At 45.8% G+C, this 18,670-nt stretch overlaps 1 protein-coding gene across 3 annotated transcripts in view; it reads right to left on the bottom strand.

Annotated features, from left to right (window-relative positions):
- PTPRE (protein tyrosine phosphatase receptor type E) overlaps nt 1–18,670 on the bottom strand; it is a 77,735-nt gene that overhangs the window by 17,126 nt on the left and 41,939 nt on the right. For 2 of the 3 annotated variants that reach the window (XM_033515684.1, XM_015633717.2), the window contains exons 2-5: nt 11,793–11,902; nt 4,943–5,045; nt 4,644–4,717; nt 3,216–3,352 (exon numbers count right to left, since the gene is read on the bottom strand). In XM_033515684.1, coding sequence (XP_033371575.1) covers nt 3,216–3,352; nt 4,644–4,717; nt 4,943–5,045; nt 11,793–11,895 — 417 coding nt within the window. In that variant the 5' untranslated portion in view covers nt 11,896–11,902. Of the gene's footprint in view, nt 1–3,215; nt 3,353–4,643; nt 4,718–4,800; nt 4,876–4,942; nt 5,046–11,792; nt 11,903–18,670 lie in introns of those variants that run through there. The other variant, XM_015633718.3, reaches the window with a different exon arrangement.

Raw genomic sequence — 18,670 nt, 5'->3', positions numbered from 1 at the left:
GACCCCCTGGCTGCTCAGGACATCAAATACCCAAAATCTTGCCCAGCCCTGGGCAGAAAAAGCAGGAAGGAAAAACAACGCGCGGGGTTTTTACGCGAGTCGAGTTCCGCGAGTCGTCAGCGAGAGCTGAGTGCAGATAAATTTAGTCCGGCTTAAAAAATACCAAATGGTTGTGGAGGGCAATGAACCAAAGGGAAAAAAATAGAGAGGAGGGTGAAGATGAAAGGAAAGAGGTGCCAAGGTGGAGTCTCTCCACAGCTGAGATGCTGCCACTGCACATGGACCAAACAGAGCCGGATTCTGAGAAGCTCCTTGATGTGGATTTCGTGAAGCTCCTTTAAATCAACTCCAAAACCCCCAGTGCCAGCAGGGCAGATCCCTCTGAGGCAAAATCCCAGCAGTTTGGGAAGGCAGCACCACCTTCTCCCACTCCTGTACCTCCCCCTGCCCAGTTTGAGGCACACGGGGCGAGGAGAAGCGTGGTCAGGGAGGGCAGGGCTGAGCAGGGCTGGAATTTCCACTGAGCACAGCAAAGTTTGTCAGGGTGAGATGGGAGGAGAGGGGGGCATGGGCAGAACTGATCCTCCAGCATGCAGGAAACAGCTCTGTGCACTCCTGGGTTTGGTTTGTTGGGGCTTTTCTGGCAATTAAAGCCGTGAATGGAAGAGAAGGGAGGTGAAAAGAGGGTTGAGGAAGAAAGCTGCTGTCAGCAGACTGCTTAATTCCTGATGTGGATGAAGCTCATGGCCTCCTATCTGCCCATTTTGCTGATTAAAGTACATTTATGAAACATAAAAGCCGAAATTCTTGTTAATTTTATAAAAGTTTTTGTAAATTTTGTAAAAAGAAATAGTGGAAGGTGTCCCTTCCCTTAGCAAGGGGCTGGAACTGGATAATCTTTAACCTCCCTCCAACCCAAACCACTCTGTGACTCTATGAAATAATTAACTTTTTAAACACAATCTCTTCAAAGTTCAAGTCAGGCACCCAATTTTCAATTAACAGCCAGAGAAGTTCTGGATTTCCACGTGAAAAGCACACAGAAAGGAATTCTCTTTGGCCAAAGCACCTCTCCATGCCCTGGGAGGATGTGATTCAGCCAGGCTGCTCCCAGCACCCGAAACACGAGGAGCTGACCAGTCCTGCTGGCTCATCTGCTGCCACCACACTCTGACCTCTCCCCAAAAACCCCACTGAAGCTTTGAGAGGCTCAGCCCACCCAGGATTGGCACATTTCCTCTTTTTTTTTTTTGGCACTGAACGAGCCACAGGGATGTCTTCATCAAGCCAGAATTAAAATTTCAAAATAAAACTCTTAAGGGAAGCTTTTCAGTGACTAATCTGAAAATCAAGGCAGTAATTCCCAATTTCCAGGGATGATCAACAGAGGTAGGGACTTCATAGGAAAGAGGAAATTTCTTAATTTTTTTTTCTTTTTTTCCTGTGAAGAAAGAACACACTCTTCTAGCACCCAATGTTCACAAAGGAATCACATAACAAAAGAAAAGAAGGAGCCTCAGCTATTTCTGGTGAGTGTCCAAGGGGTCTCTTAAGGGTCATTCAGGCTTTAAGGACAAAATCAAAGGTGCTGGAGAGCACTATTAGGCACATAAATCTAAAAGAACTGTTCCCAGAGTCAGCAGCTGTCCTCAAAACTCTTTTCTGCCTGTTGGGTGTCTTCATCTTTTAGTGTCTGGTTTATTTTTACCAAAACAATTTCTATTGGACTGAACTTCTCAGGGTGGTGCACATGCCTGGGTGGTGCTGGCTCCCAGGGCTCACCGTCCTCAGCCCAAATTTGTTCCTGGTTCCCACTGGAGCTCGTGTGTCTGCATTCCCAGGGATGCCTGGCCCCTGACATCTGGGATCAGGCTGTGTGGAGTGCACAGAGATCCCTGGAGCGTCCCCAGGGCAGGGCTGAGGCACAGCACCAGAGAACCATGGAATGGTTTGGCTTGGAAGGATCTTCTAAAGCCCATCCAGCCCCACCCTGCCATGGCAGGGACACCTTCCACTGTCCCAGGCTGCTCCAAACCCCAGTGTCCAACCTGGCCTGGGACACTTCCAGCCCTCTCAGGCTGGAGCAGAAAGCTCACCCAGCCACAGGAAAAGAAATCCACTGAGCATCAACCCCGTCCAACCCCACCACTGCTCATTTCTGGGGTCAGACCCCAGGTTTTTGGGTGTGGACAGAATCCCACACGCTCACAGCACGGGGCAGAAAATTACCAAAGCAAAGAGGAGTTTAAAAATGAAAACAGATGGTTTGTTTCATTCTGAACCTCAGAGCAAGCTCATCAGGAGAATCAGAATTCACCAGCACACACCTCATCGAGCTGGTTCTCACTTTCATTTTGTCAGCTTTGATAGGGATTTCCACAAGGCTTCCTGTCTGATATGGCAAAATTATGTGGTTTAAATTTATCAACCGAACTGCAGCTCTAAATACGATCCCAATTAAGAAGGTAACTCAACAGCCGGCCTAATCAACACGTGCATTGGCTCTCACAAATCCACGCCTGACATTTAAGCTCCTGCTTGGCTTCTGCTGTGGAGGGAAGTGAAAAGAAGTCATAAAAAGTCTGGAAAAGGCCCCAAACGCAGGCTCCTGGTGCTGTTTCCCCAAAGGAATCCTGCAGGAGCTGAGGACAGGCTCCAGAACAGCTCATCCCTACAAGCACACTCGAGCTCAAAATCCTGCCCAAGGCCACAGGAACAGCCTGAAAGCTGAGGTTCCTCACAGAAACTCTGCTGGGGCACGGCAGCTGCACAGAGGGGACTGCAGGGATGGTAACCAAGAGCAAAAAAATCAAATTACCAGGAAAAAAGAAGCCAAACCCCACCATTAAAGCCACACTGTGTCCTCTCCTCTGAGTACTTCCCACAGAGGTGAAGCACCCACATCCCCCAAAACCCGTCTACCACCATCATGAAAATCAATGCTGAAGAGGTTTATATTCAATGTCCCTCTCCTCCAGATTCAGGCAAACACTAAAGACCTCCTTCAAATGCTAGCAAGAGACAAACAGTTCATATAATATCAATTTAGCATCATAAACCAGTAAAAATTCCAGGTTTTATGCAGATGAAGGGTGCCCACACATGACAGAACCCACAGGAACAGCACCAATCACACACCAAACACAAGAATCATTAACCCCTGCAGATATTTTGGTTTCCTCCCCATTTTCAGCCATCCATGTGTAAAAACTTACATTAAACTCCTCCCTGAAGAGCTTCCCCTCGTCTGCCGAGCGTATCCGGATTTCCTCCTCCAGGTTTTCCACTGGGATAGGGAAATACTTCTTGGGGCCCGAGGGAGACCTGCTGAGCAGCATGACCCGTTGCTGTTCTGTCAGGACAGGGGCAGGACATGTCAAAGGCATGGCCAGAGACAGAGATTTCCAGCTACAAATTAATCTTGCTGCTGAAAGATGCCAAAACAAACTTCTACCGTGACACTCTGAGGTGATGAGGGTGATTTAAAGGAAATTAAACCACACCAAAGCATAGGCCAAGTGGTTGCTTTGAGAACAAAACGATATCAAGAACCACTACTGGTGAAATTAATGATTTCTCTATTTACACTGGATCAAAAAGGGACCAAGTTTTATTCAGAAAAGAAGGTTCTTTCTGCTGACAGGGCAGGGACAGCTTTTAGCACCTATCACCAAAGAGATGCTGTGAGATTATTTCATTTTGAGGGGAAATGATGATAATAACATTAAAAAAAATATCTTTAACTTGGCAGCCAACAGAAAGAAAGTGTGCCCCGAGAGGAGCTGCTGCCCCTGTGCACAGGAATAACCCAGCAGGAAGCTGAGGGGTATTTTTAGGGTTCTGACTTTACCATGCCACCCTCTTCAACTTGCTCATGGCCAAGTGGGACTGACACAAACCACAGATTGATTATTTGATCTTGAACTTTATCATTTTTATTCTGGGCTGTGGTTAAAACAATTTGCCTGGCCCTTTTAGGTTTGAGCTGGGCCCCACAGAGGAGCCAGCCCAGGGCAGAAACAAATCCAGCACAACTCAAACCAGTGGGAAACATTTTGAACTCCTCAGAGTGTTTTATTTCAGTGCTTCTGGCTTCAAACTGCCCCATCTCAACCCCCTGTTTCAGGTTCAGAAACCACCCAGTGTATTCACAAAGTGTTGAGGACTTTCTCCCCCCCATTTCAAGAAGAAATACTGCAATTCCTTCTCTAAATACAAGGATCACAGTGTCACAAACCTGGATCTCAGCTGGCATCCTGGTAAAACATCTCCAAAGAGCCCAGGGAAGTTTTAAACAGAAACATTTGCTGCAGCACAACTTAAAGTGAAACCTACTTCAAACCAGCAAGTTCAGGTTTTCTATGGACTGAGTATGGATTTCTAAATATGGATCTCTAGCCCAAGGCCAGCTTGGATGGGACAACCAAGTGCTGAGGATGTCCCTGCACATGGCATGAGAGCTGGAACTGGGTGAGTTTAAGGTCCCTTCCAACTCAAACCATTTGTGATTGTATTTTTTCAAACTATTTTCTCTTTAATAACAACCCTGTCGCTTGTATTAGTAACAAAAGCAAAGGTTGAATAATTGTGAATTAAAGAACACACAAATAAAAATGAGAGTTTGAAAGGAAATCTCCCCATACCTTGTTCTTCCAAGATCCCATTTGGCATCTTTTTGTCGCCGGAGGTGACCACAGCTTTCCTGTGTCTCCTGAACCTGGAACAGAGGCACCACGTTAACCTGGCAATTCTGGCAAGAGGAATTTCCTGGCGTTTCCCCCCAGCCCTTTTTTTACAAACCAAGTAATTCTAGAGAAGCTCTTTCTGCTCATGCTGGCAGGAGAGCAGGGCGGGCACGGCCCCGTCGGCACCAGGCTCTGCCTCCCTTCTGCTTCCGTGGGAGGGCACAAAGGATGGGGCTGAGCCCACAAACAACACCCACCTGAAAAAATACCCCACCAGCACCACGAAAATGATCACCACCAGCACCAGGATCAGCAGGGAGGTCAGCAGCTCCTTGTGCAAGGTGTTCTCCTCAGTAGAGTCTGGGGATGGAACAAGAAATGTGGAATATTAAACATGGATTGTCTCACCTGGCACAAAAACTGTGCTTTAAGCACCAAAAATTCTGTCCAATTACCTGCCTATACTCACATCACAATTATCTGACACAGGCAAAGCCCAAACTGAAAGTTAATTTTTAAAATGATTTTTAAATTATTTTCTCCCTTGTCAAAAGCACAACCAAACCACTGCTGCTGAGAAAATAAACTATATTTTTAAATTTACCTGGAATCAGAGAAGGTTGAACAGCTACAAGGTACCAAGCTGAATTTGAAGCACAAGTTTTGCTGCAGTGCCCTCATGCACATCAACCACCCAAAACCACCACCTTTCATACAGATTTTATATTTACACAGAATTTCAGTGAATGAGAGCAAGCAGGAATAATGACATTTTCCTCAGAATGGAGATTAAAGAACATCTTTGTTAGATCTGGTACAAACCCTGAGTCTCACCCTTCTGCTCACAGTGTTTTATGGATGTGTCTCTTTACCTTTCACTTTCATTATGCTTCTGTAACCTTTTAGTTCTACTGAATAATTCAATGCAGAACAGATTACAATCATTAAAAACCCAAGATGTTTCACTTAAGGAAGCCAAACTCCGTCTGAACCTTCAGCAAGCAACACACAACCCCACAACCACTCTTCCAAAACTAAGGCAATTCCTGTTGCTGCCGGTATTTTGGATTTTTTCCCCTTTTAAACTACATTCACACCCTTCTAATGGGTTTTTTTTACCACACTGGTCTTTGAGAGCTGAGAAGGGTTGGATGGGATATTGGGAAGGAATTCCTCCCTGGGAGGGTGGGGAGGGCTGGGATGGAATTCCCAGAGCAGCTGGGGCTGCCCCTGGATCCCTGGCAGTGCCCAAGGCCAGGCTGGACAGGGTTTGGAGCATCCTGGGACAGGGGAAGGTGTCCTTGTCATGGCAGAGGTGGAAAGAGATGACTTTTAAGGTCCCTTCCATCCCAAACAATTCTGGGATTCAATAAAATATTTAATAGCAGGTAACACCTGCAATAATTCAGGAAGGATTCATGTGGCTCAGTCAAATACCCTGAAGTGATGGCTACAAACCCATTTGAGTCTGGAAACTCTCTGGGAGCTCCACCAGGGCATGGGAAAAAATTCCTTTGGAGGCACAGGTGAGCTCAGGACACTTGGGGGAAAAAAGGGCTCCCAAGTCAACATCATCCAAAGAGAGGGGAGGCAATAAAACGCCTGAGGGATGACATTTAAGTGGTGAATAAAGATAAAAGTGACAGGCATGACAAAACTGCAGCCAGAAGCCATGACTTGGCAGGGTTTCAGGAAATCACTCTTGGAAGGAGTGTCTGGATGAGGATGAGTAACCACCCAACGCTTTCTGTGGGGTGTTTTGCAACTCTGTCTGGAAGCCAAGGGCTGGCAAGGAAACAAACACAAAAAATCCCTATTTTTGTCCCTCACAGACAAAATGCAGCCACTTCCATGGAGTTTGGAAACCCTCAGGATCTCAGAATGCTCCAGGATTTCGGGGTTTGTGCTGGTTCTCTTTAGCTCTGTGACAAGACCCGTGACATGAGAGGGGGGAAAAAAACAAGTTTGCATGACAAGGGAATTAAAATTTCCCTCAGACAATTACACAAGGAAAAAAAATCAAAAAAAATCACCCTCTCTTCCTTTCACAGAAATGCTGCACCATTTTTGGGGTGTCTTTGGAGAACTGATTCCCAGACAAACACTGAAAGCTCCATCCAAGCCAGGAAATGAGAAGCTGAACCTTCTTCCAAACAAAACTGCCCCCATTTCTTTAGTCAAGGACAGAGCACCCTTGCCTGATTTAATTCTCTGCCCCAAGATCTCACTTCTCCTCCTACCATTTTCACAAGGAAATTGGGTCAAAATCCATAAAAAGTCCCCTTTTCTTTAGATCTGTTCCCAAATCCTTGCAGCTGCTTCCCAATCATCCCTGCAGAGCCTGTAAGGCACAGCGTGGTCTCATTGTTTACCTCTGTTTTCTTTAATATCAGTAAATTTATAAATGTAGCCCAAAAATTGCACGAGGAAGTTAAAATTGAGGCCATTGCAGGCTCAGAGGCTGAAACATCTCTGGCCAAGACAGCTGTCTCCAAACCAAGGGGGATTTCAAGGGGAACACAGGCCTGAAACAACTTTTTAATCACTACTGCTTCAAAAATTGATGACAAACACTGGAGTAAATGGATACAGGGGAGACAAATCCTCCAAAGCAGGGTATTACAAATATCTGTTACCACTCCAGGAGTTGTGGCCCAAAACCACTGGAATTTCTGTTCACAGCCAGCCAAAGATCACCCCAAGGGTGTTTTTTTAGAGATCCAATGAAGAAGAGAGGGATTATCACCAGGAGGATGCTGATGGTCCTTTGTGCACCCACCAAGGCTGACTCAGGGCTCTCCCTGCCTCAATTCCTGGTGCTGCTCTCCCTGGAAGTGCAGCACCATTTCCTCCAGGGTTGGGATGCTCCCATTTTCCACGTGTGCCAAACACAAAGCCACCCCCAGGAAACAGGGAATTAACAGCAGTGTGTGCACATCGGTGATGCTCCCTCCTCATTCCCTCCCCAACTTTGATTTTCTCCATCCTTGGATCAGCTCCTTTACATTTTTGGATAAATTGGGTGATTAAAAATGTGTGATTAAAACCCTTTTTCCCCTCCTCAACAAAAGCAAGCTGGCAGGGCAAAGTTTGCCCTAAACCTATAATTATTCTGAGCGACACAAAAGAAAATCTTTATCTGAGCACAGGAGAAATCCCACAAGAACCAACTCTTCCTGCACAGATCCGAACTTTTCAAAACCCAGAGATATCACAAACAAATGCCCAACAGGAAATATGACAAAACCCACACTAAACCCACTCAAGGCTATTTTTGGAAGAGAAAACCCCAACCCTGCCATGGCTGCAGGAGGGAAGCAGCTGATGGGCAGCTGATAACCAGGAGATTTGTTTGGTTCATGTCAAGTACAAACCCAAATCAGAGAAAAAATATGAAATAAAGGAAGGGCAAAGGAAAAAAAAGACAGCTGGAGGAGGGAAACCAGCACCCAGCAGGTGACAGGAGGGAAGTAGCAGTAAATGTGAGTTTAACATCTCAGAGCTGAATCCCACTTGGACAGAGGCAGCACGGCCCACCCAGCACTGCCATCAGAATCTGAGTTGGGTCTGGAGGGACCTTTAAATGTCACCCAGTCCAACCCCCAACCCCAAACCAGCCATTTCTGAAGCTCTGCTTTACAATCTAATTCTTGGGATTGAGTGTCTGCCACCAGAGCATCCCTCTGGCATTTAAATACCAAATAAAATGAGCCAGATTCCTTCCTCCTAAGTCAGTTTTCTGATGCCACCTCATTTTCTCCGTGAGCCACCACGAGTCTTGCAGGGAAGTTCCCCCTGACTATTACAGACTCACAGACTGGTTTGGGCTGTGAGGGAACTCAAATCCCCCCCATCCCACCCCAGCCATGGCAGGGACACCTTCCCCTGTCCCAGCTGCTCCAGCCCCAATGTCCAGCCTGGCCTTGGGCACTGCCAGGGATCCAGGGGCAGCCCCAGCTGCTCTGGGAATTCCATCCCAGCCCTTCCCCACCCTGCCAGGAACAATCCCTGCCCAAAATCCCATCCAGCCCTGCCCTCTGGCACTGGGAGCCATTCCCCGTGTCCCGTCCCTCCATCCCTTGTCCCCAGTCCCCATCCAGCCCTCCTTGATCTCCTTTAGGGTCTGCAAGGCCACACTGAGGTCACCCCAAAGCTTCTCTTCCCCATCCTGGACAATCCCAGCTCTCCCAGCCTTTCCTCCATCCCACTGGACATTTTGGTGCCTCTGGATTCATTCCAACAGCTCCAGGTCCTCCCCACGCTGGGGACCCCAGAGCTGGGCACTGCTCTGGCTGGGGTCTCTCCAGAGTGCAGCAGAGAGGGAAATAATCTTATTTTCACATCCCCACTGAATTGTTGGAAGCTGAAACCAGCACCAAACAGGACTCCCAAAGCTGCCCCATTTCCTGCCTTTTAACCTGCAGCTCCTCTGATAAACTGATTCCCTCTGAAGGTTCAGACTTCAGCCATGGAAAGGAATTGTGAGGATTCAAAGGCACCATGAACCCTCATGGAGTAAATACCAGCGGAATGTAAACATTTGGAAAGGTATTTAAAGGTTTACAGCTACAACTCCCAGGCTGCTTTCACATTTCAATGATTCCATGAGTAAAAATGCAAGAGGAAGTAAAACAATCCAGACTATGATTAATCCTGGGGAACTGACAAATATTTGAATTACCAGGAGTTATGGGATTGTCATGGACAGCATCACCAGTCTGTAACAAGGATCTGAGAGCATTGAGGTGCCTCTACTGGAAAGACACATTAATTTATACAAATCCTAATAAATATTAGCTTGGAATTCAGAACCAGATGGTCCCTTCCAACCCAAACTTTTCTGTGGTTGGATGGTTTATATTTATTTAATGCAGTTAAATACCTGGAGTAAATATCAGGGTAAATTTCCAGTAAATGGCAGTGCAATAAACCCCAGAATAGTCTCATTCTCTGAAAGGGAAATTTCAAGGTGGAAATTTCCAGGTAGCAATTTCATGGCAGCAATTTCAGAGTGCTCTTTTAGAAAGTAAAACAGCAGCAGTGCTAAAAATCGACCCATCCAGGCAAGGTAACCACGTTTTAAATAAGAATAAAGCTGCCATTGTAATTCAGCAAATCTTTGAAAAAACCAAGGCAGCTCAAATAATGCCATGGAATCATTTATACCTATTCCTTTCAGAATCAAAAGTATCTTCTGGGATCACTCATCAGATTAGCATGCAAAAGAAAAGCTGAATTTTTTTAGGATCTTTTAGTTCTTTCCATAGTCTGTGAAATGGAGTTTTCTTTGTGCTTCAATCAAAAACCGTTATTTTTGTATTTAAAAAATGCCATATTAGTTCAATGGCTACCAAATTTATTAGATAATCCAATTATCTTGGCACTCTTCCTGCAGTAATGTATTTTCAGGGTGCACCTCCTTCTCTGTCAGACAAAACTCTTCCTCACTGCAAAGTCAGGAAGGCTTTGATATTTAGTAAAAGCAGTTTAGTCACACCAATCATTTCTGAATCATATCGCTGAAATTAAGATTTAATTAAAATAGAGATGATCAGATTACTCTTATCCATATTATCAAACTTAAATTCAACACAATTTGGAATTAAGCTTTGAAGATGAACAACACTGATGGCAAAACTCCCTTTGTGCTCACATTATTAAAATTCTGGGAAGTGATAAAAACAACAAGTGACTTCCCCTTCTCAATTCCTATATTCTGACATATTCAGCCCAATATTAGTAACTTGTTTTTTTTTAAAGCTCCAGCTGCCAGACAAGAAGCAGGGGCCAAAAACTACTTGCCACAGCTGCTCTCTGCCAGGGCATGCCCAGCCTCATTTTATTCCCAATATCCCATCTAAATCTCCCCTATTTCCATTTAAATTACTACAAGCAAGAACCAAAACAATCCAAGGGGCCACGAGCCAAGCCTGGCACTTGATTCCTCTCCTCCCCCAGAGGTGTAAAGTTCACAGGCAGATGAAAAACAAATAAAGCAACAATTGAGCCTTCTGTGAAACACTGGGTGTCAACACCAGTGACCTGAAGGGTCATCAGAACGTGCCCACCGTGCTTCAGTGGGACATCAGCAGCTTCATCTCCCTGGTTTGGGCTGGATGGGGCCTCCAAGATGATCCCACTCCACCCCTTGCACTACCCCAGGGTGCTCCAAGCCCTGTCCAACCTTGGGCCCTTCCTCAAACCCCCTGATTTCCCTTGAAGGAGCCCCTCTCCAGGGCTGCCACACGTTAGGACGTGGCTGTGGGAGGGTGTGAGGAGGAAGAAATTCTGCAATGAGAAAAGAAGATGAACATAAGGTGCTGTGGTGGCCCAGAGAGGAGGAGATGGATGCTAACTCTGAAGCAGGGAGCAAGGTGCCTGTGGAAATTGCAGGCCACATAGATTTCTCAGTCTTGCCAGAGAAAGTGGCCTGGGAAATCATGGGGAGGAATTAAAACAATCCTCAGAGACAGAAAACAGCCTTGCAGGTGCTGTTTGTCTGTTCCTTGTTTTCTTGCAAGAGAAAGTCGAGGGGTGGTGAACCCCACTGACCAATGATGGTGATGTGTTAGTTCACTAACCAATAAGAGTTTCTTTCCTGTACTTTTCACGTATCAGTCTATAAAAAAGATCTGAAGCAAAAAACTGATAGAAATTCTCCTGATCAAGTCCCTAGAGAGTCTGTGTTGTTCTTCTCACCGTTCCTGATAGAGCGACAGGAGGAGATGGCTCTCAGCTCTGGGAACAACCACTCCCCTGTTTTTCACCTGGCAGGACCTTCCCCAGGACACCTGCACTTCACACCCTCCTCCACACACAACTCATGTGGAGGTTCCTCTAAGTGTTTAAATCTATTCATCCTCTTGTCCAATGGAAATTTGCTGCCTGATTTCCGTGCCCACATCCCCTCAGACCCTCGAGGCCGCGCGGAGCTCGCGGCTCCTCCGCCGTGTTTTCCCCTCCCGTGGGAAAGAGAAAGCGAAACCCCATCACCGCTCGTGTGCAGACCAAACCCATCAGAAGTGTGTCAGTGGGGGCAAAGTCCTGCAAAAACATCCTGGTAAAGCTCCCTGGAGCCCATCCCACCCCCAGGGATCACGGCCTTACTGGTGCTCGTGGTGGTTTTGGGCAGCTCAGTTCCGTTGGGTGGCAGAGCTTGTGCAAAAATGAAACTAACACAGAGCAGCAGGAGCGAGCAGGAATGTTCCATCCTGGACCTGCAAGAAAGCAAAGCAGAAGATAAATTTTCAGGTCAAATCAGTATCATGGATTTTTTTATTTTTTTTTTCAGCAGAAGGGAGCTAAATGTAAAAGCAATGTTTGCTTGAAATTTAAATTTATTTCAACCCTGTTTTATCCCATTGCCTTAGCGCTGAACTTTCAGTTTTGATGCAAAAAGGAAAAGAAAATCCAACTTGTGCACTCCAAAAATTCATTAAGGAGGTTTAAAATCCAACAGCAGAATGGCAACACTCAGCCATGGATCACAGACAACAGCAGAGATCAGGGCAAAAATGCTCCATCCATAAAAAATTGCCATCTGAGGACACTGAGGAAATGATCCTCATTCCCAGAGATAAGAGGAAAATTCATAACAAAAAGGAAAATTTTTTTACCACCAAGCAGCCCAGAAACACAAGAAAGTTTCAAGTCCCTTTAACACAGACTTTTGAGAGTTTCCTTATCCCACTTGACTCGTTTATCCACAGATGAGGTGCTCCATGGATGAATTCCTTGGGGGAATGTTTGCCACAGCTGAGTCTGCTTTCTAAACACAAAATTTCAGGGTTGGTGAGACCAGAAAATAACTTCCAGTGGGAAGAAAACTGGAGGAAAAGCATGATGAGAACGTGCCTTCTCTTGATTCAGGGAAATTCATAGGTGGAGAGAAATAAACAGGTCCAGAAATACTCCAATCCCTCTAAATTGAGGTGAGACAAATGTTGTTACTAATTTATTGTGGATTTTTGCAATCCCTAACGAACAGATTAATTAGGAGAGGCTCCCAGCTCAGCCATTAGCCAGTCCTGCTTGATTCAGAAATATTTTCACACAACCTTTACTTTGTGCCTTCCACAAATGGCAGGATTTATCCAGATGGTGGCTCTGCAGCCACTGCTAAAATTCTGTCCCTGGAAATGCTGCTCAGCAGAGCTCCCCATTTCAGGGTAATACACTGAATTTAACAGTACAATTTCCACAGGGTGTTACACAGTCCTGCTGAACAACACACTAAAAAACCCAGGAATTTGGCAGTCATTAGAATAACCGTTAGTAAATCCTGCCTTTCCATGTAAAGTGGGATAATCCACCTGAAATAATCCCTGGATAAGCTCAAATATAGAAAAATCGCCCGTGACAACAACTTTCACACCGCCTTTCCGCCACTCTCACAGCTGTTACTCAGAGGGGAAATACTCCCAGTCATTCCCAGCCTCTCCAAAGCCTGGTCCTACACCCAGGAGTAAATCCAAACCCAGCACACAGCTGACACTCCTGGGATACACAGTTGGGAAGCTCAATGGTTTTTCTCTGTAATACATTTTATTATTATTTTTTCAGTCATTGTATTATTAGCATCAAGTTTTATTTTCCTAATTTTTTTCCCCCAGTCCCACTCCCTACTAATTTACTCCTTCAATTCCTTCTACTGCTATTTCTAATTTAAGCAGACTAAATGTTTTATAATTTAATGCCTTTCTTGGGGTTCCACAATCCCATTCTTGGGGTTTCACAATTAATTGTGTTTAAAGCCTCACTGCAAACTGTGCCTGCATCATTTTTAGGATTACATAAAAGTCCCAAATTAACAATTTATAATTATATTATATTTATAATGATAAAGCTTGGGACACACAGCAGAAGTTAATGGAACAGAAGGGAAGGAGGATTTGGAAACGTGGAATAAAGCCAGAATAAAAGTGGAATTAACAGGGAAGAGGTGCTGAATGCTGGGATGCTTTCTACCCTCAGCAAACGAAATCCACTGGAATTTTGGGAGATCAATCCTCAGCAGTGGCTGATTTTCCAAGGCAGCATTGAGTAGACTTTCCCATCCTTAAAATACATCCAGCTCCTTGTAAAAAAACAAAACCCCACAGAATAATTGAAGTTGCTGGAAGGTTTCCAGGAGAGCAGAAAGTGAAAGGAACATCAGTGCTTCTCTCCAAATCCCTGTCAGAAGGGTTTTCCAGATGCCAATTCCCTGCCAGACCCCCCAAATCCGTTCTCTGGGATGTGATGAAGTGTGGCTGGAACACGCCATGGTGTCCCACAATTTATCAGAAATAAACACAGTGATAAAGATTATGCATATCCTGAGGTTTTGGTCTTGGCCAAAGCTCTTTGCATTTCCAGCTCCTAAAGAGAGGAGGAAAACTCCAATGAAATCCAGGAGCTGCAGCAGAGGTGGATGCAAAGGACTGGGCTCAGCAGGACCAAGAAGAAAATCATGGAATTAAGGCTGGAAAAGACCTTTGAGATCAAACCCAACCATTGCCCAGCACTGTCCATGTCCCCAAGTGCCACATCCATGTGGATTTTAAACCCCTCTGGGGATGGGGACTCCAGCACTGCCCCAGGCAGCTGTGCCAGGGCTGGGCAAACCCTTTCCATGAAAATTTTTTCCCTGATTTCCAATCTAAACTCCCCAGCACAACTTGAGGCCATTTGCCCTCATCCTTTCCCTTCCCATTGGGGTGGATGGGGAGATGCCCAAGCCACAACCCCACAAAAACACCCTGAATTTTACTCTGTATTTATGGCTTTCACACACAAACTGCAATGATACCATTTTCTGAACCCACTGCTGCAGGCACAGCAGCATTCCCCCCATTTTCCTTACTCACATAGGCAGATGTCATGATACAGCCTGGTAAAACGAGGAGGAAAGGAATAGTAACAATTCTCCTGGGAGAACAGGCAGGGGGAAAAGCAGGGCTGGACAAGGAAGGACAACCACGTGCTACAAAAGAAGTCTCTTGTTGATAAAAGCAGAAAAGATCCAGGGAGAGACAAACTGTTACTACAGCTCTGCTGTAGGGCAACTGCTGCCCCTCCTGGAAAATAAAACAGGAATTGTCTTTGGAACTGCATAGGGACACAGAGAATTTATCAACTCATATCCTACTGCTTCCAGCCTTTATTCCCTGGATACACACGGATCAGCCTCTGCTCCCAGGGAAATAGCAATGGGACAACAGGACTGGCCCCAAACTCTGCCAGGGGAGGCTCAGCTTGGACAGCAGCAGGGATTTCCCCATGGAAAGGGAACTCAGGCCCAGGGAGGTTTGGAGTCCCCGTCCCTGGAGGTGTCCAAAGAATTCCAGGATGTGGCACTCAGTGCTCTGGGACAAGGTGGGGATCAGGCACAGCTTGGGCTGGATGACATTGGAAGTTTTTTTCCAGCCTCAGGGATTCCATGATTCTCTTCTGAATGGTTCAGGCACTTCAGGTTTAACTCCATGGACTGATTTTTTTCTGTAATTTATTTCTACTCTGGGACACCTTCCACCACCCCAGGCTGCTCCAAGCCCCATCCAACCCAGCCTTGGACACTTCCAGGGATCCAGGGGCAGCCACAGCTTCCCTGCCCAAGGAGTCAAAGCACCTGGAATGTAAACACAATTCCACAGGGATCAGGGCAGCCTGTGACACCTCTGGACAGCTCCTCATGCAGCCCAAGGAGGTGGCACGAGGACAGCCCAGCTCCCCAAAATGCCAATAAATGGCATTATTTCCAGGGATTAATGGATTACCACACATGGCTAATTTCTATTTTGGCCACAGAACTGAATCCTCATCTGACCTGACAGCTCAAGAGTAAAACCTGGGCTTTGAGAAAATAGGCCAACAAAACCTCCGTCGTGTCACATGGCCCAGCTACAGATCTGGAGTCCTGTTCCTTTTTCCACAGATGCACCAGCTGCTTCAGAGCAGGTTAAACTGATACCCATCCCTTGCATCCTCCTAAAGCAGGAAAAGATCAGGGAAACACCCCAGGTAACACAGAGGAGAGTGGAGAGACTGTTGGGATTTGTATTTTTCCCCAAGCTTTTGAATCCTGGAGCTCAGGTCCTGCCCCAGACTCTCAGTGCTATAAAAGTCACATTTGCAAGGATAAGCACCACCAATTCAGAAAACAGAATTAAAAGTGAAAGACACAAAAGCCTTGTCTCTGTACAAGCCATAGGCCACAACAAGAGCAAGTGGTGACCCCCAAAATTTGGTAGTTTAATTTAGAAAACCAAGAAAAACACCAGAAAGGAATGAGGAGACACAGCCACCCCCTCTCTTTGCTCTTTCCACCCACAAACCTCGGCACACTGCTGCTCCCTGTAAAGATTCCCCAGAGCAGCTGGGGCTGCCCCTGGATCCCTGGAAGTGTCCAAGGCCAGGCTGGACATGGCTTGGAGCATCCTGGGGTGGTGGGAGGTGTCCCTGCCCAGGGATGGAATGGGTTGGGCTTTAAGGTCCCTTCCAACCCAAACCATTCTGGGATTCCACAGCAAGAATCTCAAGTCCCAGGGCCTGTTTTTCCAGCTGCCTGGGGGTTTCCCTACCTGGAGCAGGTGAGCAGGCACAGCAGCTCCCTCTTGGCTGGAATCCCAGGCACCAGGAACTGCTCCCAATTCCAGTTGGGGTGATTGCAGCTATTTGCTTTTTCCTGAAGCTCTGGCTTTAGAAACGCCAGGGACTGTGGCTGCTGACCCATCCCAGGTTACAGTTTAACTGGAATTGCTCTCCCATGACCTCCGTGGTGGTTAAGGCTTTATTGCCCCATTATGTCATCAGGGTAAGCAATCAATGCTGCAGCATTCCCAAGAAAACTGTTCCCTTGAACTACAGTGTATTTACAAGATAACTGGGAAAAGAAGCGCTCATCCCTTTTCCAAAGGAAAAGGGGGAAATTAAGAACTTGCATCAAGATGGAATTATGGAATCCCAGGGTGGTTTGGGCTGGAAGGGACCTTAAAGCCCATCCCATCCCATCCCACCCCTGCCACAGACAGGGACACTTTCCACTGTCCCAGCTTGCTCCAAACCCTGTCCAGCTGGAGTTAAACCCTTCATCCCTCATCTTTCCAAGAGAAATGAACCAACAGCTCCAGGAAGTGCCAAGTCCCCCAGACCCCTCTGACCACAGCCAGGTCCCCCCATCCCCACCCTGGGCCCCAAAACCTGTGGAGCAGCAGGACCTCGGATTCCTGCCCTCAGCTCATCAGGGACACCCCACCCTCCATGGGCCAGCAGCTGGAACCAGCTTGTCAGAATTCCCCAAGCATTCCATAATAATCTGTTACTCAGAGTTAGACACTGAGCCCCAAATCCAATTTCCAGAAGTGTGATTGAGTCTCATGTTTTGACATCGATTTAACATTCAGGAGCTTAAAAAAACCCAAAGAGATCAGGTTTTCTCTTTCTTATTTTTGAATCCTTGTAGTTCTTCCTCGAGACTCAGGAAACCCTAAAATCCAGAGGGAAAAAAAAAAAGTCATGGAGTTTGTGGAGATGTTTGTGTTTAGTGGAGCCCAGCAAGAAGCTCATGAAGAGACCCCTGCACTTGGGAAATATTCCCCAAAATTCAGCCACGTGATAAATTAGAAAACAATCTGTGATGAGCATTAAATTTCACCATAAAGCCCATAATTTTTTAATGGGACCATTTACAGCACACTCAGTGTTGGGGTTATTGTACAAATGAAAACCAGGCAAGCTTTGTTTCCAACCCCTTCAGAAACACCAAGGGAACTTAAGGGACAAATAGGTAATTTTATAAAGATCTATAATTCAATATAACTGCCCACAAAATTATATCTGACTGTGAAAATTCCTCATGTATTCCACACAAATACCCTCTGTAAAGATCATTTCAAAGAGACGGCAATAATTAGATTAAACAATTACAAATCAGAATAATCACTTACATGTAAGAGACCGAGAGAGGCAAAGCACCAATTAACTGAATAAAATCAATTTCCATTTGGAATAATCAAACTTGATAGACTGTCTTACTTATTTAGTCACTTTGTGTCTAATTCAGGTGGACAAATTATTATATTTGCTTTGATTTCCATGGAAGAAGAGGTCAGCAGATGGGGCAAATCCATTATTTGTTCCAAAAAAATGATATTTAAAGAGAAACACCTGAATGCAGACAAGAATTACCACTTTTGTAATGTTAATTTTTAAATTCTACCCAGTTCTGCATGTCTTTCCCAGCATCCTGAGTTCTCCAAACCCAGCCTATCAAGGAGAACACGAGTTCCAATCCATTTCAATTAGCAAGGCTGGGATCTCCCGGGAACATAAATCACGGGTTGTCACCAGCAGATTAAGCACTGCATTAACAGGGCTGCAGCAGCCAGGATTAGCTGCCACTGCTGGTGACATGCCACCCTTACAAAGTGACTGGCCCACTTGAAAAGCAGCGGGGGAGTTTTTCAATCAATGGGATTTCTACAAATGCACCCAGGAGTGGATGGCCAGAGGAATGGGTCCCTCCAAAGGTCCCTCACAACCCCAATTACTCCGTGGTCACCCGGAGGCAGCAGCATTGAGTGTGACAGGGACCACTCTTCTTTTATTTCCTCGTGTTCTTAGTTCACCAGGATTACTCAAAGCAGTTGTGTTGATATTCTGGGACATAAACTAAATTAAAACCAGGATGTTTTTAAAACCAGGAGCATAATGAACTCTGCAGCTTTAATTTGGGACAAATATACATTTGTATATGCTCATGTATTGCACATCTGGCTGATCTGCAACACCACAGTTCTGGAAATGAAGGGGAAAAAAGGAGGAGAGATTTCTTTTCCATGCCTGAGTGGCTCTGAATGAAGCAATGCAAAGGCTGTGAAGATACTGGGATGTCATATCCAAAGCTACACAGGTCAGGCTTGGAATAGGCAGCCATCAGATCAAAAAACTCCACCACAGAATCATGGAAACTTTTATGTTGGAAAAGCTCTCAGAGATAGAGTCCA

The sequence above is a fragment of the Parus major genome, chromosome 6, assembly GCF_001522545.3.
Source record: "Parus major isolate Abel chromosome 6, Parus_major1.1, whole genome shotgun sequence".
Classification (NCBI taxonomy): Eukaryota; Metazoa; Chordata; class Aves; order Passeriformes; family Paridae; genus Parus; species Parus major.
This window is presented reverse-complemented; position numbering and strand designations above follow the sequence as displayed.